General features: G+C 43.7%; 1 protein-coding gene across 2 annotated transcripts in view; it reads left to right on the forward strand.

Annotated features, from left to right (window-relative positions):
• The window catches only part of MEGF11 (multiple EGF like domains 11), a 188,864-nt gene that overhangs the window by 129,406 nt on the left and 32,243 nt on the right, over positions 1 to 27,215 (forward strand). For both annotated transcript variants that reach the window (XM_041469049.1, XM_041469050.1), the window contains exons 10-14: positions 8,469 to 8,589; positions 10,027 to 10,190; positions 10,594 to 10,696; positions 24,320 to 24,466; positions 26,994 to 27,128. In XM_041469049.1, coding sequence (XP_041324983.1) covers positions 8,469 to 8,589; positions 10,027 to 10,190; positions 10,594 to 10,696; positions 24,320 to 24,466; positions 26,994 to 27,128 — 670 coding nt within the window. The remainder of the gene's footprint in view (positions 1 to 8,468; positions 8,590 to 10,026; positions 10,191 to 10,593; positions 10,697 to 24,319; positions 24,467 to 26,993; positions 27,129 to 27,215) is intronic.

Here is a 27,215-nt window from a genome sequence, read left to right on the forward strand (position 1 = left end):
CTCAGGCTGTGTGGATAGACCAGAAACCATCTCAAATTTCCAGGCAAAAGTATTTCCATTAAATAGCTGGGGCAGAATTGACAGGCAGCTCTGGGCTCCCACTTTGAAGGTCACTGCCTGGCACTGAAATGCTAATCTGTATTTCCAAAAGGCTCCTGTTAGCCCTGATCTGCTCTGCCCAAATCTGGGGAAGGAAATTATGGAACTGCACACAGCATGTCAAAATCTTTCCTTTGCCACAGTGGTAACCCTGATTTTGATGCCTTATTTTAAAAAGGCCAAAACCCCAGGTTTTTTTAATCTTTACCAGTATATTCAAGGACTGTGGTTTGGAATTTTGACATTTAGCCACCTTCCATCCCCAGTTTGGACACGAGTGGCTTGTTGGGCACATCATGGAGATGTGACAGAGATTTACTTCTCAGGGATGCAAATAATTCCCACTAACTTGAAATAATGCACAGGATGACTGGGCCATTTTACCTTTGAGGATATTTAATTGTGATCAGGACATATGTTTTGGAGCATTTTAAAACAGCAGCTGATCAAAGCTGGTTATAGTGAGAGCAATGATCCCCACACGTTTGACTCTTTACAGCTTTCCCAGAGTTAAGTTTAAAATATTCTGAGAGTTTGCTCCCTGCCTCACCTGAATAAATCTGCAGTGGCCTTATTCCAGGTTTAAATTCCAGGTTTAAATTGCTTTAACTAGAGAGGACCTGGTTTCCCAGCTGACCCCACACTGGACACGAGAAATCCCTCTGGTACAGACATGATTTACCTGCCTTGATAATCTACCTGGTTTACCCAGTCTAAATCCAATTCCCTGAGTTTGGAGAGGTCTCTCCTGGATAAATGTGTTTTGTGATATTCTATTAGGTGAAAAGTGCTGACTGCATAAAAAAAAATCTTGTTCAGAGGCTGATGATCATCTTTTGTACTCTCCACACTACTTTCCTTCTGAATACATTTAATTATATGATGCTGTATTCATTGCCTTGCTGACACTAAAGGGCTCTGCAGTTAAGCCTAAATACTAAACCAGGCAGATATTCAAGTGTTGTAAAGTCAGTCTAGATTTTTTTTTGCCAGCAAGTGCTGTCCTGATTTACGGGAAGAGGGAGGGAGGGTGGGATTTCTTGCCTGCTTTCTTTATTGAATTCTCTTTCCTTTTTTAATAACCATGTTTAGGTAACTGGTACTGTAGGAATGGATTTTTTTAATTGCAGATAACTGACTGGTATTGGGCATAGTTTTAGTGCAAACTAGAAAACTGTTCCCTGGTGGTGAGGGGGATTATAATGCTTGCTGACAGAAATCCAGCTCAGGTTTGCTGGCTTTTAGTATGCAAAATCCAATTTTTTTAATGAAGGTTTTATTTGTGTTTGTTTTCACTGGATTTCATGGAGGGGAAAAAACCCTCCCAAAGCCAGGATTTGCTGCTTTTATTCATCAGTTTTATTGTGCCAGGGCATTGTTCCTTTTGGCTGCATGGAGCACGTTGGAGCCAAGCTGCTGGAGGGCAGGAGAGTGGTGAGAGTCTGTGCACCCTCCACTGGAAAAGATGAATTTCCAGTGGAGTCCCAGTGTGAGAGGACCCTGAGCCAACAGGCAGTGCCTTACTCCTGAGATGCACAAATCCTTGCATTCTCCACAAAAAATCCCTCACAGCTGGGATTTGCTGGGCTGGGAACCATGAGCCCTGTCCAGTTAATTCTAGTTTTCCACATGCAGGGTGTCTAAACTGGGGGACTGCACAAGTTCTCCCATTTTGATAGGTTTAAATTATTCCCCACGCAGCCAAATCCTATCCAAAGGCTGTGGCTGTGACAAATGATTCCCAAGGTGCCTGGGCAATGGGATAATTGTTGCTTTGAAACACATTGTAGCCCAGGGACCATGGGGTGAGTACTTTTTCTTTTTTTTTTGTAATAAAAGTAACCCAAATATACTGTTAATGCATCTCAGATCAATTTTGAGGCTGTGCAGTGGGAAACAGAACAACCCAGACAGGGAGTGAGAGGTTCTGGGGACTGAGAGGCCAGAAATGAGAACAAATGATCCTGGTTCTTCTGTGGCCTTAATGAGGGAGTAATGTGAGTTATGCCTGTAACAGGCCACAGCAAATATATTTGGGTTTATAAAAAAGGAATCCATGAAATTTAACCAGATTTTGTACAGTTTGGAAAATAACAACTACAGTTACTTTGTGGTAACTTTTACTCCCTTCTCACTCAGAGCTTTGCTAGCAAAGACTATGATCAGTAAGGTAAAATTAAATTTTATCTAATAAAGTACTGTAGGTACTTTAAATTGATATTATTTATAATATTTTGCTTACCCTCTCTTTATAACAAATGAAGTTTCCATTTTGTTTGTGTGCATGTTCTGCTGAATACTTCTGATCCATCATCAAATTTAAGAATTAGTATCAGGCTGAGTAATTCTGGACTTGGCATTTACTGTGAAATTTACTGTGTGAATTAGCATATTAGCACAAATTCAGAGGTGACATAAAATGCTGACATCCATTTGTAAAGGTTTGTAAATCCCTGTGAGGTTATAGGAAGCAAAGGGGAAGTTCTGCTCATTCCAAAGGGATCCGTGCTTGGCATCTCCGTGTTTTGCTGAGAGAACTGCAGTGTCACCAGGGTGCAGACTGGGGAGAGCTTTGCAGATGGCTCTTGGAGGGGTTGATGATTTCATGAAAGACTCTGGCATTCAAGCTGCCAATGGTTCTGTCTTTGGATGAGTCATGAGCTGTAAAGTCACTTTTTTAAGGGTAGGAAAACTCTTTCCCATCCTTTCTGCCTTCCCCTGTCTTTCCCATGAAAAGGGCACGGGGAAAAGGAGGCTGAATAAGATCACTGGTGGTTTCATTTTGTCCTTTTAGATGTGTATCAAACCCCAGCACAGCTCCATCACATCCTGTTACAAGGTGGGCAAAGGAACTTTTGTCAGTGCTCAGTCACAGCAATCACCTGCACACGGAACACTTGGCACAGGAGCCATCCCCAAGGTTTTACTGCATTTTTTCATTAGCACCAATAATAGCCTCTGCAGGGAGTAATTAGTAACACCCAGAGGGGAAAGGAATTCTGCCAGAGGACATCATTATGTCTGGAAAACTAAAGATGCTGTGTAGTAAGGTCATGAATAATTGTTTGAGTCCAGGGTGGAGGACAAGCCCGGTGCAAGTACAAAGTTTCCCCCTGCTGCTGATCCACTGATGAAGAGCACGGTAATTTCCACTGAACACCATTAAGGAAATTAGTTTGTTCTGACAGTTTGTGTTGCTGGATACCATATGTTTACCTTGAGGGAATGTTTGTGGAGAACCACTTTGGGTTAATTGTAAATGTCACAATTAAATAAGTAAATATAGAGGAGTGTATCTGTGATCTGCATCAGTGCACAGACACCATGTCCCAGCACAGCGGTGTCCCACGTGCTGTGTGTACACAGAAATATACATTTGTAGGTGCTAAATCCATACTGATCAGCTTATCTGGACACACAGGCCTCAGGTACAAACAGCAGCAGCGCTTGGCCTCCCTGATCTGCGGATCAGCACACACAGGAGCCTCTGCACCGTGCCCTGCTTTCCACTCAGTGCTCTGGGCACCGAGCGTGGAGCATCCCTGGGCTGCTGCCAGGGGCTGCACCTCTGATCCACCTGCCCAGCCTGGCGAGGAGGGGGCGAGGGACAGATCAGATGGGGTGTTAGAAATCTCTGATTAGCTGGAGTCCCGCTGCAGATTACCAAAGGTTCCTATATTTTGCCTTTCAGCGCTGTCAGTCGCCCCCAGTAACCTGTGGGAGTTGAGGAATTTCAGCACCTGGCAGATTAAACCTCCAGAGCAAAGCTGTCACCCAGGTCTTTGTCATGCAAACTTGAGGCCGGGTTCAATAACATCCTGTTCCTCTTCTGCATTGCGGAAGCCTTGAAAATTGATTTTCTGTTTTGCCACTGAGTTCAGTGGAACCAGACTTCAGCCCTCCAAGGGAATTGTATTCCTGTAGATTGTAGCTACTTCTGAAATCCTTAATTTCACATCCTTAAATAGCAAACTTTGTGACAGACCAGGTGTGGGTGCAAACTTTGCTGGACACTGTTGACCAATGCTGGGTTATTAACTCTCTTTATGGTCTGGGATACCCTTTTTTGTTCCCCTTTCAAAATGCATTTCTCAGACTTGAAGTCCTAATCCAAAATGCACAGGAATAAATACAAATTTGTGTATTGATCACCAGAAAAGGATTTTTAAGGGAGTTGATCACTGCTTATAGCAGGAATGCATTTTTAAAAGAAACAAGAAATGTAACCTGTTAGGGTAACATTAATCCAGGGAAAACACTTTCTGAAGCAGTCAGAGCTTGTTAACATAGCCAACACCTAAGGCAGCATTGTGTCTTTAAGCTCTACTAATATTGAACAATAATAATTTTGGTGGAGGAAAATCTTCCCCTCTTGCTGAACAGAAACAAGACAGATTATTGACTGCCATCTAGAAAGACGGATGCTGTGGCCCTCGGAGTCTATTAATATTTGATGCTGATGGATGTGAGCTGGCAGCCTGAGTTATTAATGGAGCTTGGTTCCTTGGACCTCACCCTCAATCCATGGGGAAGAATTAACCATAACAAGAAGTGGATGCCCAAAGCTCTCGGGGTGCTGGGAAGGGCTGTCAGTTCCAGCAAAAATGGGTGTTTCTGAAGTGTTTATAGGCATGGAAAGTCATAGGTGGGGCTGCTTAGGTCACTGCCACCATCCATTCTGATTTCAAGGGGACTTTTAGGGTCCCAGGAATTGTAGCTTCCCTCCTGTATCTTTGCCATGTTGGGGTGCTCCCCTCAGGCCTGGATTTCAAACAAGAGGCTCAGTGGTAATTTCTGAGCAGGGATGAAGTGTGGGACACCCTGTCCTTGGTGGCACTGAGGTGGCCTCTCCCAGGTTGGGGTGATGCAGAGCAGACAGTAGGAATGTGCTGCTCCACACAGAGCAGGGCATTTCCCACAGCTGGCCCTGACCCCACATTCCCTAAAGAATTTTTCCATTGTTTATGTTAAAGTCAGATTTGACCCCTGAAATTAGAAATAGCCCAGTGGATAGATTTGGGGGGATATTTTGATAAACTGGCACTTCTAAGTGAAAATATTGAAAATGAAGCACCTCTGAAAGTTTGTGATGTCCATATGGGTCATTCTGATTTGGAACACAGAGACAGAAAATACCAAGTTATTTATAGCTCAATTTCCTAATATAGCTTTAACATTTCCAGGGGTATATGTTTGATTGAATTAGCTACTCCTTCCTAGCATGGATACCACATCCAGGCATTGCACTATCCTCATTAACCTCCCAATCTTAACAGAAAAAAAAAAAAAAAGAATAATCAACATAAGGAGCACAGCTGTTGATTAATTTTACTAACTAGGATAGAAATATAAAGTACCATATTGCAAGAGTGAAGATTCAATACACACAATTTGAAATCAGTTTATTAGAATATATAACTCATTAACAGCTGGATGCATACACTGCAGCATTATCCACTCAGGCAGGTGGTGAGAGGGAGGTGGAATTTACATATCTTTAACAGTACCTGAATGCATTTCATTTCAGAGGTCATTCTCCCAAATCAAGTTCAAAATGTTAATAACAAGGTGTGCATTTATAATTAATAAAATCTTAGAGCCAGTGCTATAGTTCAAGTGCATTTTCCTCTTATGTAATTAAGAAGTTAAGTGTATTTGGCAGTTGTCACTCAGAGAGCTCTGGAGGTCTCACTTGTCAAACCTGGGGATAGAAATCTCATTAAACCAGGTATTTTTTTCAGTTAAGGTTTGTTTGCAAAGTACATCAGTGAATGGTGGGCAGCCAGAATGCCCAGCTCTGTCAGTCCATAAAGCCAAGTACATTAAAGTAAATGCCAACACTCAAAGGCTTGGAATAAACAGCCTGATGGTCACCTTGTGAGAATCACAGAATGTTTAAGGTTGGAAAAGGCCTCAAAGACCACCAAGTCCAACCATCAACCAGCACCACCACTGTGTTCACCACTAAATCATGTCCTCAAGTGACACATCCACATGTTTTTTAAGATTTCAGGAAAGGTGATTCCACCACTTCCCTGGGCAGCCTGTTCCAATGCTGGACAGCTCTTTCTGTGAAGAAATTCTCCCTAATATCCATTCTGAACCTCCCCTGGTGCAACTTGAGGCCATTTCCTCACCTGATTATCCTGTCACTTGTTACCTGAGAGAAGAGACTGACACCCACCTCACTACAACCCCTTTTCAGGGAGTTGTATCCCTTTTCTTTGGGATAATCCAAAGTGATTACAGAAAACCAGTGAATCCAGTCCAGTTATGCCTGGCCAGGGAGCACTGCCCCCAACACCAGCTGCTCTGTGGTCACAGAACATCAGCTGAGACACTGGAAATCCTCCTGCTGCCTCCAGCCCTGGCCCAGATGGTGTTTTAGGGGTGTCAGGATGTGGGAATGTGGTTTTGGGGTGATTGATGGTTGGATTGGATGATCTTCACTCTCTCCTAACCCTGATGATTCTGTGGTTCTGTGGTTAGTGAATGTGACTCCCCAAGGGGTATTTTAACTCCACATCACTCTGCTCCCCTTTCCTTTTCAAAGGAATTTTCTTTTCCTTCTGGATCACTAGTTCAAATCCAGATAAGGTCAGTTGTCATAGAAATTATTAGCAGTACCAGCAGTTCTGTGTAGTACATGAAATGAGTTGGGAGTTTCATTCACACAGGATAAGGGTTCCTAAGTGGCACTAATTGGCTGTCTAATTGTCACACACAGGAGAAAGGCAGAGGATTGATTAGGCGTGGAGACTGAATGCCCCTCTGCCAGCCCGGGTTCCTGGAGCTCATTCCATAGGCATGCTGGCAGGGTAATGAGGGGCAGCCTGCTTTGGATTTGCTGCCTGTCAAGGCAGCATCTTTTCCTGCCAGGCCTTTGCAGGGGCACTTGTTTTACTCCACCAAGGTCAAAGATAGCATCTTTTACAAACAGTGCCTTCACTCAAAAATCAGACACTCTCAGGATTTACTTGTGAGCAGTTAACTGTTTCCTTTCCTTCCTCCTGAAACAAAGTTTTTCTAAAAGGTCTAAAATATGATGAGTCACCCTGGTGTGAGGCAGAACTGCTCCAGCAAAGCAGATGGGGGTTTATGGTGCTCAGAAATCTGTTCATATTTCCTTGTGCTGTCTGGGTGTCTGCTGTGTGATATACAGGCTCCTGCAGGTACTTGTCACAGCATAGGGAAGCTGACATGGTGCACATTTCACTCCTAATAAATGGATCCTCCTATCTAACAGTGAAGCCTCTCACGTGCAAAAATACATTTTGACCAATACCTTTTCCCCTGAGCTATGACACAGGTCACACCATGCAATGGAGTTACTTTTTATCTTGTAGTAGGTTCACTTTCCCTGGCATAGAACTAAATTATTTAAGTTTGACTCACTGAAGTAGTAAATTTAGGAGCTAATTTGCAATGTGAAAGTCAGGATTACACACAGAGGAAAAGGAAGCCAAAATACCTTGTATATGTTAATGTGTAGACCCAGCTGTGGGACTCAGTAAGTTTACTAAGGCTTAAACCTCAATTAGTGAGGTTAGACCACAATTGCTTTAAACCTTATTGTTCTCACATTTTAATTCCCTTGTTGTATCTGATGAACCGTATTAGTAAGAACTGTGTCTGTCCTTCCAACCACACAAGCTGATCAGTGCATACAGCACACCAGAATGCAATGTTACAGCATTCTATATTTCTGTAAAATGTAAGTATTTATTCTCCTTTCCCTCCCTTTGCCCACACCTAGAGCAGAAATAGGACAGAGACCACGTTTCTGTGTTCTGCTGTGTGCCTCCTGTCTCTGACACACACATCACTCCTGCTCTGCCTTCTTCCTAAAGTCACAATCTCATGCAAATTAATTGAAAACAAATGCAGGTACCAGCTACGCATCAAAAAGGTCTGATGCACCTGCCATGTCGTTTTCCTCTCTGCCAACCTGTGGAAGACGAGCACGTACGAGATCCTTTAGGTTTTTAACAAACCTATTCTTAGAATATATTTTCCAAGAACCGCAGAGCAATCTCTGCACGGTTTCAGACTGTATATTTTGTGATTAGTGCTTCGTAAGTGATGTTTTGCTTAATGATCTAACATCTGCTCTAGGAGGTTTGTTTTTGTAACTTCCCCACCTCCTGCTGAATGAATGCCAGAAACTTGTCCCTTTCCTCCAAGTCAATCAAAGCACTAATTGCATCATAATCATGGGAAGCAGCGGTGACTGCTCAAGTGCTGAAGACTCAGCAATCAACTCACAACACTCTGCTCACTGTTCAGAGAGAGAAAGCTTCCCTGTGCCGAGCTGGGAATTTCCTACATGCCAGATTCCTTTAGCTGACTCTGACTTTTCTGGGTTGCAGGGAGATGACTGCACCATTCCCTGCATGGCAGGGACCTACGGAACCAATTGCTCGTCGGTCTGTAACTGCAAGAACAATGGCACTTGTTCCCCTGTGGATGGGCTGTGCTACTGCAAAGAAGGTAAACAAAATTCACATTTAACAGGTCCCTGCCATCAATGCCTGTCCCCTTTGAAAGTGGCACAGCTGTGCAGTCAGGAACTTCACTATTTTCTTGTCCTCCCCAGTATCCCAGCTTAACAGGGGCTGGACTGCAAGCCAGGGGCCAGACTTCTCTGCTCTACTGCAGAAACCTGTCACAGAACTGAGTGTGAGGGCAGAAACACTGCTCATCTCCAGGGGAAATGCAGAACAATCCTCTGGCTGCTAGGTTTTTAGGCCTTCGCTGCTCTGTTTCTCCCAGATTCCAAAGCCACTGGGCACAGGAGTGGGGGCAGCTTCCTGCCTGTGTGCCCTGTAGCCCCTGGCACTGGGCTGTGCCTGGCCTTGGTCATCCTCACCAGCCTTGACCTGACTCCTGCCTGCCCATCTCCACCTTGGGCTGGTCTCATTCCTGGTGCCCTGGGCTCCTGGCTCATCCCAGCTGCCAGCCCTGTCCTTGGGCACTATGGGGTGGGCCCTGGCTCTCTGCCCTTGCTGCCATCCCAGCTGCTCATTATCCTGTACCCTGGCATGGTGACACCCCAGCCTTGTGCAGGTGTCCTCTGTCTCCTGAGCTAGCACAGGGTTCAGGATGTGGCTGTCATTTATTTGGGGAAATAAGAAGTCTTTCCTGCTCCAAGGTGACTGACATATTTTCTTCCCACGTGTCCATAATTCCCTCCTGGACGTGGTGGTGAGCACATCCCATGGATCCAGTAACCACCTGAGAATTCCTCCACTGCTCATGAAACAATGGCTCTTCTGTTCCCCCAAAATCCCAACATGAGCTACACCTGTATGACATACATAAGCCCTAAAACAGAAGTGAGGCAAATAACAATAAAATCTGGCATTTCAAACATGAATTAATGGATCACTGTAGAACCCCATTTAATGAGGGTGTATAAACCATGAGTTACTGCTCAACTCCATGACACAGAGCTGCAGTGTAATGAAAGTCATTGTGCTCCTGGTAGTTAAGATTTGAGCCTTAATGGCTAGAAATTATGGCATTGGTCTTTTTTTAGGTGTAGTAGCTGCTTTAAATTAAATAGCACTCTCAAAAAAAAAAAAAAAAATTCGGTACGAAACAGGCAGCATCACATGAAAAGTTCTTGCGGTCCTGTAGGTCAGAAGGTCTCCAGCCTGACAGACAAGGACTGCCCAGCAGATCCCAGAAAGGCATCAGGCACCTAAATCTGGTTACAGCCAAGGCTGTGATACCTCCATCTGTGTGTACAGATGCTGGGAGATGGAGCTGGGAGGTCATAATGAAAGGGTCAGTGTTTGACCCCAAGTTAGTTTTCATTTACACCAAGAAACTGCTCCTAGAAACAGAGAGCTGCAGCTTGCCAGCTGCCTGTCTTGCTGTTTTCATGAAAACATCCCAGATGATGTTTCTCTCCCATTTCCTTAGGGTGGCAAGGAGTGGATTGCTCTATTCCCTGTTCAAGTGGAAGCTGGGGTCTGAACTGTAACCAGACGTGTTCCTGCAGCAATGGAGCGTCCTGCAGGCCAGCTGATGGCTTCTGCCTCTGCTCCCCAGGATGGCAGGGGGAGTTCTGTGACCAGCCTTGTCCTGTGAGTGCAAATAACAATTTGGGGTGGTCTTCCACCACCTTAAATCACAGTCCCCATAGCTCTGCTGAACAGAGAGCAGGGGAGGATCTCCATTTGTCTGTGATGTCTGAGGAAATCAAGTGTAAATAACAGACTGGGGTTCTAGCAGTCAACTGGATGTATTATACTTTGCATTGTATTTTATCAGAGCTATTGCTGTGTTATCTGCAGTTTCTTGATGTCATTTTTTAAAGTGATTCCTCATTTGGTTCTGTATGGAAACATTAGGCACTGAGTTTCTGTCTTCTCTGTATGTTAATTTAAAAAATGCAACTCAGCATTAAGAGGGACATGATAGATGATTTTGCACATTGCAGAACAAAAAGCTGATCACTGAGAGGCTTTTTTACTTCTGTTCTTGAAGGATGGAACATATGGCCTTAATTGCAGCGAGCGTTGTGACTGCAACCACGCGGACGGGTGTGACCCTGTCACTGGGTACTGCTGCTGCCTGGCAGGCTGGACAGGTAAAACCAGCAATTCCCTTTGCAAACCTTGGGGCTTTGGTTCATGTTGGGGTTTGGGGGATTATGTTGGTTTGTTTTGCTTTGCTATTGCATCAGTTATAGCCCTGGACTTTTGACTGCAAACTTCTAAATAATAGATTGAGACAAGATCAGCTGAACTTGCCCATATTTAAATCACTCGTGATGGTGACAATAATTGGCATTCATTAAATTTGTATTCAGATGAGTTGAAGATGGCTCCAAACCTGCAGCCAGATGTTAGCCTTCTGTAAAAGCATCCTCAGGAGGGATGCAGATCATCCATAATCCTGCAGAGTTTTTCTCCTTGAACTGCCCTTTCCACAGGAGTTCAGTTGTGGGACGGTGAATCCCAGGACCATCATACCTGGGCATTTCTGATGAGTCATTACAGCTGCTCCAACATACAAAACTCTGAATTTTCCCATTTTCCAATGATTCTTGTCACAGGGTAGTTGCAGAGAGCAGATTAATGCTGGTTTGACACAGCTGTTGTGATTACACAGCAACAGAGAGGAATATTCAGTGAAGTTGGAGTCCAGGCTGGAGTTCTCAGCACAATTAGACCTGCACTTGATTCCACAATGATGCTCTCTTTCCAGCTTTTGACAGCAGTAGGGGGCAAGTTATTGACCCAACCATTTCACACTTTGCTGCCTAAAATCCTGGTTAATCTCCCTCTGCTCTCTGTTGAGGCCTTGGGTGGAAATAAACTTATGTTCCATATACTGCAGAACCACCAGTGGCACTGACAGTCAAAATGCATTTATATTAACAGGAAGTCATTTGGAAAATTTAATTGTTTTTCAAACAAGTACAAGTTGGAAGGATGCATGGAGCAAGGCAGGCTGATCAGGCAGCCAACAGTTGGGATAGTGTCACCTTTCCCATTGATTTATGCCTTAAACCAACACAGGCCTTACGTTTCTGATGGACAGGACATCCCACAGCAACCCAGCTCCCAGGAGCATGAAGCAAAAGCAATGAAATTATGCCTAAAACATGCAATGGAAATAATATTTTAAAAATTTTTAAAAAGTAAAAATACTAAGTTCTCCATGTTGTGTACAACAAAGCTACTTTTCTAAGATACTGGGCATGTAACCCTGAAAAGGACATTTTTCCCCCAAGAAAATCCATTTTATAAGCTCACTTGTATCCTTCATTCTCTTGCCTTCCTCACTGGCTGGGCAGCATTTATCTTTCTCTGAACCTCCTTGCTATCAATGTATCCATCTATCAGGCTTTAAAACTCTACTGTTCATTTACTGATGATCAGCAGAGAAACAGCTGTTAGATTTTCCTGTAGTCACTGTGAGCTTCTTCAAGGGAAAAAATGGCTTTTAAAATTAGAGTAATCTGAAGAGAGATTCTTATATATACCTACTCTAGAAGTTTATTACACATCTTCTGGATGCAGCATTCCAGAGGAAACTGCAGGGACTGACCTTTGCAGGCAATGCAGACTGAAGATGTAGCTTTTCCTCAAAGGCATTTGCAGCAAAGACTTTGTGCTTACTCCCATGCACATCTGTAAATGGACATTAGATACTAATTAAAGGTAAGAATAATATCTGATGTCCTTCTTTTAATTTCCATATTGAGCAAGGTAAGTGTATCTTAACTTGGAGGGGCTTTGCTGCAGCCTAAGCACTTTATCCATCAGTGTATCCATTCTGCAGTTCTGGAATTCTTCTCTTCAGGATCACATTTCAGGGAGGAAAATATTATATCCATATTTGAGACCAGGTTGGTGTTGAAATGGTGACATGACTCTGTAAGGTGGAAATGCTGATAGACAGAACCAACACGTGTTTTCTCAATTCTGTTCCAATGTTTTTCCACTTGGCTTGGCACCAGACACAAGGATAAATTCTGCTCCTACCAGTTTGAAAGTATGTCATTTAAGAAACTCTTCAGCTAGATAATTATATTTTCATATTAAGGAGTATGGCATCAGTGAAAGATTAATCTTATCTGCAGTTGTTGTGAACTGGGCCATGATGTGTATTGCGGTGCATTTTATTAATATGAGGTGATAAATAATTCAGGCTGAAATTTTTGCTTTCTGATTTTGGTACTAATTAGGCATGGCCTGAAAAATATCAGAAAAGTTCAGGATCATGGAACTTCTGAGGGTTCCCCTGCCCACTCACACCAAACAGAGAATTCACGTGGCTTTCTGATCCTAATAGCCACAAAACTTCATCTGAAACAGCATATTCTGTATGTTCATCCCAGACGTGGGACTCCCTCTTGATGTCTCTGTTTTATGTAAAGATCAAGGGGAAGATTGAACCCATTTTCTTTAAAGTGGTTTCAAGATGTTACTGATATAAACCTTCAGGGACTGATGGATGGTAAGAGCATGGAGGAGGACTGGGAAAAGAAGGAACAAGTCATGTCCAGAGTAGCATACAATGTAAAGTAATAGCACTCTACCATCCTTTTATTATGTCCTGATTGCTACCCAAGACTATTATTCAGGACAATGACCTTCTGTGGATACCAGCTGGGGGAAGGTAATTTTCAGGAGCTGAGTGTCCCTGGCAGATGGGAAGATGATGAAGAGATCCCCACGTCTCAAGCAGGAGATCACAAAGCTGTGCAAACCAGCTGGGTGCATAAATAAGCACAGAGGCAGCAAGCTGCTCCGAGCCGTGCCCATCCCCTCCCTGTCAGCTCCGTGGGGAATTCCAGCCAGAGGCAGGATCAGCTCTGGGCGTGCTTGTACCTGGTGTCACTGCTGCCAGTCACCGGCCAGGTGGCACGTGGTGCCACCCATGGCTTTGGAGATAGCTCAGCAAGAACAGAAGCCCAATACTACATTGGCAAAATGCTGTCATATGGTAAAAACAAAGTGAAACTTGTTGAAATATTGGGCAAAATCAGATCTGTGACCTGCTGGTGCCATGCAGAGCTGAATTTCCCTCCACAGGAAGGACATGTGAGATGCAGTGACACTGAGGGCTTGCACTGGATGGAGTTCTCCAGGCTGGGCATGTAACTTCATGTATACAAATAGTACCCTGGAAATCCAGACAGGAGGTGCTCAAACCTACTGCTGGGTTAAAAAGGAAAAGTCTTGCTCTCAGAGGACCGAGTCTTGATTGCTCAGGCTGTTTTTTAAGGATTAATAAGGCTCTCTTTCTCCACCTTTGCTGTGCATTTCAGGTACAGACACTTCTGTGCTTGCAGCTCTCTGTGTGCACAGGTCCTTAGAGCTCCCTACACACCAGACCTTTGTGGAAGAGGTCTTATTTTATGTACACTCAGGAAGAAATGAAAATGCTCAGTGCTAATTACATTTCATTAATTGGGGGTCCCTGAATCCCCCACTGAATCCATAGAGGGAATGGAAACACAGAATGCTGCATGGCAGAGCAGCTCCTGGAAGTCCTTTGCAAGCAAACAGGTCCTGGAGTAGCAGGATGAGTCTCATCTGTCCCAGGTGAAATCTCCTGTCCTGGATGCTCAAGTGACAAGGTTATAAATTTCATTTAGGCTCCTCTTAATTACTATAATCTGAAAGTGGACAGGAAAGGACCAGCTGCTTGGTGGCCTTGCAGGATGACAGTGCTGCTGTGCCAGATGTAATGCTGAGGATCTGCAGATGACAGCTCCAGCCAAGTCCTGTGGGATGCAGGATGAACTTCAACCCCCTCAGCTTGGTCCTACCTCAGGCAGCTGCTGGCAGCAGGTTTTGTACCAGAAATGGCTTCCTCACAGATTCCAGCTGCTTGAAACTGTGTAGCCTGTAGCTCCTTCCCTCAGTAATCCCTCGATAATTAAATTAGAGCTGCTGGCCTGTCCTCTGATTTCTGGAGGTGCTTGATCAGAGCCAGGTAAGGCTCCCTGGGAAGACAGACCCAGGTATTGCCCATCCTGCCCCCAAGACTCGAGTCCATCCATTTTCCCACTCCCAGACTGATCCCAGAAGAGAGGCACTGGCTGCTCCTCATGCTGAGCTCTGCTCCTCCCCAAGATGAGCCAATTGCTCCAGGTTAATTGTGGCAGCGTGTGTTTTGTTACCCTTTCAGCTCTTACACTGGGTTAAAATGGGAAGTGATCTGCAGGGGGATAGATTCCACTCCTCTAAATGCTAAGGTCAGTTAAAATCCTGTTTATCTGAATTCCTTTAATCTGAAATGCTGTCTTATCTGCATCGTGTTCTGCCTTTTTCCTTGTGTGGTGCTCTGGTTTTGCAGAGCTGCTGTGGTGATGGTATCTCAGCTCCCCACTGAGCTGGGGTACCCAGAGGCTTCTCTCAGTACTCAAAGCCAAAGTTTATTCGCTATATTTTAACATCCCAGAGATGTGTGGGGAAAATTAGCCTGGTGCTGTAGATATGAGATGGAAAACATAAAAGTGTGCATCCCATAGTTAATCATAAAAGAAGCCCATATAGATTTTCCTTAATTAATCAGGATGGCAAACACAGGTATGCAAATGATGCATGCTGCTGAGGAACAAACATCTTATTACCTTGGTTCTTTACACCTTCAGGCTTCATTCCTGGCTCATAAGAGCAGCCTCCCTCTTTGCTGTTACACAGGAAATCAAAATACAAATTTCACTGTCCTTTACAGCCTCAATAACTTTCCCACGTTGCCAGAACACAGCCCCTGATGGTTTCTGCTCGTGTCCAGCTCCAGCACAGTGGCTGTGGAGTCTGGAGCTGCAGGATTTCCACCTGTGGGATGTGAGGGAGGGATGGGGTCAGGAGGTGCTGCTGGGCACAACCAGGGCAGCTCCAAGGGACGAGGCTGCAGGGCTGGGAACATTTGCAGGCTGGCAGTGACATCTGCACTGTCACTCAAACACAGAAACATGTTTCTTGCCTCCTGTGGACACATTAATTCAGGAAAACTGATAAGCCTGTTACTCAAGGGAAAGCCTTTTTGAATTTTAAAGGAGCACTGACCACTTTGAGGGGGAGCTCTAAGGTATTTTTAACTTCACTTTCTCTAGTTCTTTGCAAGGAGGTGAAAAATCCTTGAAGGAAAAAACCCACCCTTTCCATAAAATGTATTTTGTTTGAACTAATATGACTTTTCTTTCATTGCAGCTGTATCCAATTTATAATCTTAGGGTCAGATCCTCTCCTCAGCTATACTGGGTTGAAGCCTAAATAATTCTCTTGTCATTAGTAGATCAGCCTCACCTATGTGATGATAAAACTGGGAGCTGGTTTTCCATGCCTATTTAAAACCAGAAAAAAAAAAAAAAAAAACCAAAAAAACTAGGACTTGTTTCATGCACCTGCAGCTTTTTAGCTGAAGATCCAGAGTGGTTTAGAATTCACAATGGCATGGGTTGACTTTTTTTTTTCCATCAGATTGTTTCGTACCATTGGTTTGTAAGACACAGCCTAAAATACCAGAATGGAGCAATAGTAAGTTCCTATTAAACATGCATTTTCTAGATGTCTAGTCCCATTATCTACACCCTATTTTGCATTTATCACTTCTGGCAGTCTTATCCCAGATTTTAAAATTAATAATTTATTTCTGTGATTATTCTGTATCCTTACATTAGCTTTAAATGGACAGGAAAACTAGAAATTTCTAGAGTCAGTCTAAAATGGTGCATTTTAGCCTCTCTCCTGGCCTCTGCCTTTCCAGTGTGAAAATCTTTTCCATATGAAAGGTGTGCTTACTCTCTGGATTAGACAAGTGCCCTTTAGTCTATGAATGTAAGATAAGCTTATTAGAAATTAGCTTTAATTTTTCATTGACTTAATTTCAAGTGAGTTGATAAGATTTTAATGTCAGGCTGTGCTTAAAAATTCTCTCTTTGACAGGAACCTTTAAGGATGGTTCCTGCTGATATAGGGCTAATTTTCAAAAATATGAATTCTGAAGTTATATCAAAGATTTCATTGATGTCCTGGCATTAATTATGTCTGTGCCTTCCTTGGCAGGTGTCTGGGGGACTCCTAATTTTCATCTGAGTGAGGTTTAGTTGTGTTTGTCCTGTGACAGATTTTGTATCTATTTCACCTTTGGTGAAATCAGTTGGATTTTTGCCACTCCTTCAGTAGGAGTTGGATCAGACCCTCAGACTGTAATTAGCAGCTGCAGTAAGGCTACTGCTAAACTTCAGCATGTATGCAAATCATTGCAGTAATAATCTTATAAACACAGAAGATATACAAGTTTGTTTATCTTTGTATTTATTTTTGGGTTTAATTTTGCTTAATAAAGGACAGCTTTTAAATTTCTGAGAGAAGATAGAGCTTGGATGGCATCCTGGGTGATGCTAATTTAATGGGCTTTAAAAACATGAGACTTGACGTTAGAGGTACCCAACCCTTTTCCATTTTGATGTAGACACATTCTATATATAAGCCTGGCTGTGTGTACAATAGTCACCTATAAATAAATGTGGGCGAGAAGTGGGGAAAAATTATTTGTGCACATTTCAGCAGACTAAATCCTGGCTGTTGGCATGCTGGGTGTGAAAGGAGGAGAGGGAAGAGTGCTCAGCAAACAGCCTGCAAGTTAAAATGAGGTGTGTATGTACATTTGTATATTTATATAGTGGAGAGAGACTATTTACAAGAGCAGGTAGTGACAGGTCAGGGGGGAACGGCCTCACACTGCCAGAGTGTGGGTTAGATTGGATAGGAGAAAAAGCAGAAATATTCTTGATGCTGCCTTCCCTGTGGGGGTGGGACCCTGGCACGGGGTGCCCAGAGCAGCTGTGGCTGCCCCTGGATCCCTGGCAGCGTCCAAGGACAGGGCTTGGAGCAGCCTGGGACAGTGGAAGGTGTCCCTGCTCATGGCAGGGGTGGAATGGGATGATCTTTAATGTCCCTTCCAGCCCAAACCAGCCATGATTCTATGATCCATTATGTTATTAATGAAAGAGTTTGCAGTGAAAAATGTTGTAACCATCTTCCTTCCCCTCCCACACCAAGGAGAAAGGGTGGAATTTCAACACCATTGACCACAAAAGGCTTTGGTTATGCCCCAGCTCTTGCTCAGCTGTTCTTCACTCATGGTTTAGTTCAGGAGCTTGAACACTTCCAGCAGGAAAACAATCCAGCTTTTCCCAGTTAGCAGTTCCTCCTGTTTGCCTGCTGATGGTCTGCTCAGATCTTCCCCAGCTTTCTCTTCCCTCCTGACCTGAAACTGTTGAGAAATAGGAAAGGTCTGAAGATGAAGCAGGGCTGTGTAGGGCTTGACTCCTTTTAGCCCCATTTTCTGCAGGTCTGCCCTGCCTGCTCAGGGCAACTTGCCCTGCAAGAGTGCACCCTGGAGAATACCCCGGAGCAAAGGCAACCAGATCATCCTTTATTTTAGCAAACATTTTGACTTACCTAATTTCTTGTGAGGTAGGTCTCTTACCTCAAAAGCTTTTATTGCATAAATTCCCCAGATTGGGTGATTCATACCTGGAGATTTCTCTAGATAATTAAAAATAGGGGTAGGATTAGAGCTCCACAGAGGTACATTAGGCTCTAAGTGTATTACTTGCAGAAAAACACTTACATTAATGGGTGCATAAATCGCCCCTGCACAGATGAGAGAAGGGACAATTTAGAATTTTTCACTGGCTTCAGGGAAGGGCTTATTCTTCATTATTTAGGACCAGATCATGGAGCTTTCATTTAGACTGATGGGCTGTTACACTCAGGAGTTGCCCCTCTGACTCCACTGGTGAATGATGCTCAGAAAGAGAAGGAGAGAAGGAAGGGCTCCATGGCACCAATTTGGGAAAAAAAATCAGCGAAAAAAAGCATTTGAGAACACCACAGAAGTTCATAGATAATGTGAGTGTGGTTGCTGTTCTCTGCTGAGTAGTTTCACTATATAAAAACAAAAATAGCTTATCTGCAGACTAGATGAGCAGCCATCAATTCTTAATGTTTCCATTTAATTTTATGAGAGATCCCTTTATGTTTTCTTCTATCTGCTGCCCTCCCCACACTGATTTTCTCATTCTTCAGCATTCTTAAATGCTGAGCTGTCAGGAATTGTGCTGTGGTGCTTCTGACTGGCTCTGAGTCAAATACTTCAGGGTTTGCCTCAGGTAGGAATAAATACAAAGATGCAAAAAGTGATAGAAAAGCATCAAGAATTCTCTGTGAACTCTTGTTGGTGCTCTGTGATGGCCCCTCTGAGCAGCTGATCCACAGCTTGGACAGTTCTTCCTTGTGCTGTTAGTGAATTGTCTTTTACCTTTTAGAAGCAGCAGAAGAGTCTCTGCTTAGGAAAGCACATGGACCTAACCTCAAATACAATTTAAATAGAATTTATAGAAGTGTAGAATTTAAATAGAATTTATTACAGAAGTGTAACAGCAATGAGGGTATCAGAGAAAGACAAGAGAATAAGGTTAAAGAAAACATGAATGTGTGATTATAGAAGTCATTATCAGAAATAAATGTACAAATCAGGAGGCCAAGGCAGGATTCAGGGTGACCTGGGTGGCCTCTGGCTCTGCCCCTGGCACAGCCACCTGGGCTGGGGAGGGGATGCTGCCAAGGGGATCACTGCAGGTGGGACAGAGACCAGAGGGAGGGTGCCCACCCCAGAGGTCACACCCACTGAGACGTTCCCAGACCTGTTCCCAGTACCTGCAACTCCCTGCTGGCCCCTGCCCACACCCTCCAGCCAGCCAGCCCTGCAGCACCAGCTGGAGGGTGTGTGCTGGGCTGGGTACCCTGTCAGCAGGTACCAACCACCACTGGGGATCCATCCTGCCACAGACACGAGCCACCAGCATTCCACATCAAAGCCAAGCGTGACTCACCAAACCTCAGGCCTCCTCAGCATTGCCTGCATAAATCCAGTGCCTTTTTTTGCATAAAAAGAAGCACTTTCCAAAGCTATTCAAATGCCAGAAATAAGAGATTATTATGACTTCATGTCATGTTGAAAGACAGGTGGAGGAGAGCACAATGTTTGTGTTGGATTCAAATGTCTGCTGAAATAGTTCCTGTCATTCCTAATTGATGTTGCATCTGTCTTTAGATTGGGACTATTGAGGGGGAAAAAAAAGCTGAAGATCTTATTCAGAGAAATAATTACAGTTATACACTGGTAGATGTAAAATTAAAGTATGTGGGGGGGAGGGAGCTACATCCTATAATTTATCAAATTCCTACGTCCCTGAAAAATAATTAGATGCTGGGCAGTGTGCAGGCACTGCTGTAGAGGCTACTGTCAGGGGGATAGCAGTGGTCAAAACCAGGCCACTGGTTCTCATTTATTCCATCATTTTTGCTCTTTTATTGTGTTTGGAGTATTAGTTTCCAACTATCCAGAGACACTGCAGAGAAACAATGGCAGCTTTATTAAGAGCCAGAGACGTAATCCCCAAGCAGGAGTGCAATTGCAGAAGCTGGAGAAGGAAAAAAGGGAGTTCTGCTTGTGACTGGCTTTCAGGAATTTTACCCTCCAAAGTCCTTCAGCATGATGTAGTTATGGGCAGCACTAAATCTGCATTACTTTGACAAACTTTCTTGAAGCCACTGAAGATTATTAACAGAAGCAGCCTGTGAAGGAGCTCTTCAATAGATGCCTCACATTCCAGTTGTATGGCTTGAGGGGTTTTTTCCTCTTCTTTGTCTTGCTCCTTTTCCTGATGCTTGTGTGGATGTTGGATTAATCCATCACAGTTGATTTGTAAATTTGAATAAAAGGACTGACTTCATCTGGTCAAACTTGAAACTGCTCCATGTAAGACAGACACAGGTTTCTATCAACAGATTCCTACTGCCAGAGGGCAGGGTTAGATGGGATATGGAGAAGGAATTCTTCCCTGTGGGGATGGTGAGGCCCTGGCACAGGGTGCCCAGAGCAGCTGTGGCTGCCCCTGGATCCCTGGAAGTGTCCAAGACCAGGTTGGACAGGGCTTGGAGCAGCCTGGGGTAGTGGAAGGTGTCCCTGCCCATGGCAGGGGGTGGGACAAGATGAGCTTTATGGATGGTCTCTTCTGGCCCAAACCATTCTGAGATTTTGGGATTCTCTTCCTCCTCTACCTCTCTCCCTTCTGCTTTCCTTTATCAGGATTGTCTGCAGCTCCATGTTGGAAGATCCCTGCCCAACCAAAGGCTTCACCTTTGGGAAGTCTGGGCTGAGTTACCCCAGATATTCCCCATGTCCCAGCCAGCAGCTGCTCGGACACTTGGTAGGAAATTGTGCTGGAGGGGCAGGGGTTTGGAGCAGCTATCCTATGTGGTTGTCCCTTGGAACAGTGCAGTTGTGACTGTTCTGGTGGGCTGAGTTCAGCCCAGTTTGTGTTTTCCACAGTAATTCAGGCCCTTGGGGCTGGTTTTCCTTCTCTCCATGTGTGCAAAGGAGGTTGGTGTGGGGAAAAGGGAGTGAAGCCACTCCTGGGACTGTCAGCTAAATGCCATGTACAGAGCAGTCCAAAGGGAATCCCACTGGAAAGCAGCCAGTGCTTGCAGAAATCCAATACCCCAAATCTCTGCTGGGCCATGGAGAGTTTGTGGCTGCTGTTCCACAGACTGAATTAAAGCCACAGTGGGCTCTGCCTTACTGCAAAAGTGCAGATCTTTTGCCCATGTCCAGTGGATAACTACAATTTTATAAGTTATGTGGATTTCATTTACAATTCACCCCCAGAACATTGTCTAAAAAGGTCTTGGAAGTGTAATTTTATACCAGTGTCTGCAATTGTGAACCACAGCCTCGGGCTGGCAGATAATTCCCTGGTATCCAGGCAATAGAGTTTATGTATAGAACTGCTTCCTGCAGCTTCAAGGATTTCTGATAGTTGTCTTTCTAATTTCTACACCATGCATGTGAAACCAGGACTTTGTTCATAAATTAGGGATCTGTGGTTGTAACACGAGGTAGTACAGAACTGTGTCAACTTCAGCGCTTTTTGTAGTTCTGGAAATTGAAAACTAATTGCTTATCAGAAATGTTCATCAGCAAGTTCCTAAATAAATATTAAAGTTTTACATTACAGAATCTTGCTGCTTCACTGACTCTGACTGTAAAGTAGCTGGGAGGGATGGGCTCCCCCTTCACACGCTGTCAGGCTAGGGAATTGTAAAATTAAGGTGCTTTTTCCAGCACAATTCCATAAGACTTGCATGTCCAGATGCAATTTTAACTTCTCATTTATATTTGCAATTCAATGCGTGTAGGAGCCTTCAAAAATGAAGTCTTCCATGAGAATTAACATGGAGTAATAAAAAGTAATAAAACCTGATTGCGGCACCATCTCGGTTGTCTTCTGGAAATGTACAAATAAATAAGGGCTGGAATGGGTGCCAGTGGCTTCTGGAAAGTTTCCTTTTCCCCCTTTCCCTTTTGCTACACAATCAGCTCCACAATGACTCATTGCCTTCGTTAGCAGAGGGAAGACATCCCTCATTACTCATTACCAAAGGAAGGGCTTTGCTGCTGCAGGAACAACCCTGGCATTCAAATTCAGGTACCTTCCACAAGAAAAGAGTCAATGTCATTCTTCCCCAAACTTTGTCAAAAGAGACAAGAAATAACGCTGTTTAATTGTCCCTGTTTATAAATAGCCCATCCACAATGACAGAATTGTAGTTTTAATGCTGCACTCGGGAGGAAAAATGCACGTTTTTCTGTGTTTGTGTCTGAATTTCAGTTCAGGGAGCTCACACTGAGACTCCAGCCTATAAATGTTCATATATATGTATTTATAAACACAAAACACATTCATTTATTTATTTATTTATTTACAATTTATTTTCTAACTTTTTAATTACAGTGCACTGTGGATAAAATACATAAATGCACATACAAAGCACTTGTTTAAGTAATCCAAGGATATATTTGATTTCAAAGGGAGCAGGGAAGACTTTAAAATAGTTTCTTAAAATAATAGTTTTTCTTGATTTTACTAACACAAATGATCCTTGTCTCTTTTCACAGGCCCTTTTTTCAGATTTATTTACTTGGATATGAAGGAATTGAGCTTGTATTAAGTTTTTACTGTATTTAATGTGGTTTTTATTAAGCTGTACAGAATGGTCCATGCCTCTTTATAAATAAAGCTAAGAACATGTGTTACTAGAAATCACATTTCAAACTGTGCTTTTGCCAGACTTGGTTAAGATTTTCTAGGAAGGGACATTATAATTGTATGATTAATCTTCAGAAAAGGGAAAGTTTGGCTCTGCAGTATTTTTTACTGTGTTAACTTCAGAGATTTATAAAACCAACTTGAAACTGCACTGTAAGTGTATTTATAATGACTTTCAGCTGATTTAATAATGCTCAGAGTTTGGTGACCGTGCAGATCACAGCTCCCCAAATGCAGTGCATTACCTCCAGCATCCAGATGAAGTTATCAGAGGTGGAGGAAATGATTGGGATTGTGTTTCTGCAGAGAGCTGCACTAATCCAACCCCTGGGCTGCTTTGATCCCATTGTGCAGTGGGACATGTGCATGGGTGATAAAGAACATCTCAGGTTGGAATGGTAAAGAACATCTCTGGTCAGAGATAGTAAAGAATGTCTCAGGTTGGGGATGGAAGCCCAGTGGGGTGTGTGGGTACCCCCCAATCTCAGGGCCAGGCTCCCACTGGGGTCATGTTCTAGGAAAAATTTCCAAGCCAGTCTCTGATCCATTTCTGCTGTTTTTAGATGCTCCTGCCAGTGCCACTCCCTGCAGCTGGCACTGCTCAATGTCCCTCTTAGTTCATGATTCTGCAAACCCATCCAAGGAGTCCTTGATCATGCAAATGGCCCTGCTAATAGCAGGTATTATTAATATTGGTATTGCCTTATCCCTGTGGAGTGAGAGCCCCTCAGACATAGTGTGCAGGATCAGCTCCTTCAATCACACTTATATATGACAAGCCGTGGCACAGGTTGTTTTTAAAAGTCACCAGTTTAAACAAAGCCAGTTGAAACCATGCCAGAAGCCTTGTGTTAAGTTTCCTGGCTGTGTGTTCCTTTCAGTGTTTTCAAGCTTTGCTCTTCATAAAAATAAATATCAAACAAGCACCCTGGGAAGCACTGGGAGCTGGATTGGCAGGTCTCAGTCCCCATTTAACATGCAAATGCTCAGCCTGTGCTCACATATGGCCGCTTGCTGGATCAGAACTCCGTTCATTCACACAGAACTGGGGAGTTCTGGGTGGATGTGGGGTATGTGCACAAAACACCAGAGCACAGGGGTTTAAGCCAGGAAGGGAACAGAACACAAAATAGGGTTTAATTTACTTGTGTTCAATAATCCAAATACTGAACATGTTTTTGCAAAATCCTGATTTTTCTTTTTATGGCCATCCAATTCACAACAGGTAAGTAACCAGGCTTCAATCAACTGCCTATTTCCAGACCAGTTATTTGAGCTATTTTGTGACTTTAAAGCAATTCCTGACCTTCATCTCTTGGATGACATGCAGAGTTTCTTTCATGGTGCTGAGGACTGAACAGGCACCCAGCAACACCTACAGAATTCACCTCTCTGGCATTTTCTTAATTTTCACTTTATTAAGCAGATAAAAGAGGAGCTGTTTCCTTCCCAGACTCCCTTGCTGGCTCTGAGGGACTGTGAGGCATCAGTCCAACCAAGAATTTCTTTGATCAATGAGCAGAGTAAAAGTTGTGGGAAGCCTAACATGTGGCTTTGTGTCCTTAGGCATCCACTGTGACAACATCTGCACCCAGGGCCGCTGGGGACCCAACTGCTCCATCTCCTGCAGCTGTGAGAACGGGGGATCCTGCTCCCCTGAGGATGGAACCTGTGACTGTGCACCGGGATACAGAGGGCCCTTGTGCCAGAGAAGTAAGATTTCCCATAGCTGGCAGGAGCAAGGCAGGTGGAAATGCTCCTTTATGGCACCAGACAGACAAATCCACAGTTTCTGAGCTGCTTTAGCTCATGACTTCCTAAGGGCAAAAGAGCCTGGAAAATGCTCCTTCATCAAGAACTCTCCTGCACTGAGCTGTGCCTTGTGTTTCTTCTTCTGATCACACCTGGAGGTCACAGGTGACCTGGAAGGAGGAGCAGCACCTTTTCAAACCAAAGCTGGCAGGACACAGATTTGCAGTGAAGTCAGACCTGTTAAACAGTCAGCCACCACCCATCACATAATGACAAGTGGATGAGCATTGGCATCAAAATAACAAGGCAATGTTTTCTTGTATGCCAGAAAAAGAAACACAGCAGCCCAAAATAGCTCCTGTTTGATGCTCTGCTGCTACATATTAAAATGTACCAAGCAGATAAAAATCCTCTCATTTGCTTTATCTGGGAAGCTGCATTTGCCCCACAGGGACCCTAATTCACTGATCCAAACCATACCAACCATCTTCCCGTGTAAACAAGTGGATTTGTCTTTCTTCTCAGCATTTCTTCTTCTTCTTGCTGTAAGATATTCTGCATGCCCAGTTCATATATCCCCTTTGATTTCACCAGTTGCACTTGACACTAGAACACACTCATCTCTAAAAATAATTTGTAGCTGACAGTTTTTATTTAAAGCCATTATAACGATGACCTCTAGCACTGCTGCAGTTAATGGCCTATAAGCATTTCCATTATAAACCCCAATTTCCAGGTGCTTCAGCATATCTGTGTAGCTGTAAAACCTCTGTCCAAGGCTAAAATGTGGAGCTCAGAGCTTCAGGGAGATGAGGAAGAAAATGTTTTACAAATTTGAAACCTTAAGAGTGCAAAACTTCCAGAAGTTAATAGTTTCTGACCTTTCTGAGATGAAAAAACCCCAGCTTAGTTCTATCAGCTGTTGGCATGCAGGCTACAAGAGCAAACCTTGTGCCCAGTTTGCAAGCCCAGGAATCAGGCTGCTCCCTGAGGATGTTTGCTAAGGATCTAATGAGGAGACATTTTCCTCCCCACTGGGGTGACAGTAGAGGGATCCTGTGCATGCTTCTGCTATTGCCTCTGTGAGTATTTGGCCTGGGAATCCAGCTTGCTTCCAGCTATTTTCTGGGATTCAGGTTGAAGAATACCTGGTGAACAGGAGACCTTGCTAAGCTTGTTCTCAAAATCATCCACATTTTTCTCTTAGAAATTCATTTAGAAACAGGATTTAGGCTGTTTTATTACAAGGCAGAGCTGAGAATGATACTGAAGATGATACTCAGCCAACTTGTTCTGTCTGTGTAATCAGGATTACATGAGACACTGGGATGGTTTAGTGCTCTTAAGCCTGCAGAAATGTCTCCAGGAATGATCCAGGTTGTTTTATAGCTACTGCATCATCAACCAACCTGTCAGCTAAGCTCCAGCTGGAAATGTGCAGTGGGGTAAGAGCCTGACACCCTCTGAGAACATACAGTCCATGAGAAAATTCTCATTTGCTGGAAAAATAGAACAGACATGATTTAGTAACCACTGAGCCAGAACTATAGAACAGAGAATAACAGGAGTAAAAATAAAAACATATAAAGTTATTTTTACTGTCACTTACTGCAATTTAACATTTCTTTGTGTTATCTATTGCAGTGAATGTTTGGACAGTGGATGCTTTTTCACTCTACGTGTTCTTAGAAGCAAAAATCTGCTTTTAGGAGAGATACTGAGCCATAATCCTGATTCTATAACTGATGTACAAATTCCATAATAATTTCAATCCAGGTTTTAGGCAAAATACACACACAATTCATTACAAGTTTACTCAGCTATCTGATGTGATTACTGATTCAAATCAGGTGATTTTGTATGGTGTTACATAATTGCCATTATTGGATTCTGTTCATCACCTGATGGCTGTTGCTCCTCCCATGAAATGTATAAAATGACTGCCCCAGCTGAGCATAGGCATTGCACCAGATAGGTTTGGAAATCAGCTTTTGGCACAGTAGTATTTGTTTCCTAATACACCTTCTCTGATTTCTTGACTCAGTTTCTGTTGTTTGTACCTGTATGCCAGTGTTTCTTTTCCTATCTATCCTAAAATATTTGGAATGTGTGTTATTAACTATATCTGCTGTGAGGTGTCAAACATCTTAAACTCCTGTTTTGTCAAAGTGTTCAGGTTAGAGAGACTCAAATGAGTGTCCTGAGAGAGAGAGGCTGCTGAGAACTCTGCTGTGGTATTAAATAGCCAAGGACTTCCATGAGGAAGGAAGGAAGGTGGGAATGTTTGAACACAGGAGCAGTTTTACCCAGAACCTGCACTTTATTAGACATGAAACAATCCAACAGGCTTCATCATTTCAGCTGCCCACAAAATTGTGCTTGATAAATGAAGAACTATTGGTTTGGGATTAAGACAGAGAATTCTCGATCTCTGAGTGATGAGAAAACCTTGGAAAACTTCTGACGCCTTGGTTTGTTCTGTTTTCAGTTTGCCCGCCCGGGTTTTACGGCCACCACTGCAGCCAGCCGTGTCCCCAGTGCGTGCACAGCAATGGTCCCTGTCACCACGTGTCCGGCCACTGCGACTGCCTGCCCGGCTTCTCCGGCCCCCTCTGCAACCAAGGTACCGCCTCCCTCCTGAGCATCCGCGGCTCTGCAGCGAGTCCCATCCCATGCTTCCTGCCTTTTTCGCGTGTTTCGGCAGTTTAGA

This window comes from Pyrgilauda ruficollis, unplaced genomic scaffold (genome assembly GCF_017590135.1).
Source record: "Pyrgilauda ruficollis isolate IOZ18807 unplaced genomic scaffold, ASM1759013v1 scaffold23, whole genome shotgun sequence".
NCBI classification, from domain to species: domain Eukaryota; kingdom Metazoa; phylum Chordata; class Aves; order Passeriformes; family Passeridae; genus Pyrgilauda; species Pyrgilauda ruficollis.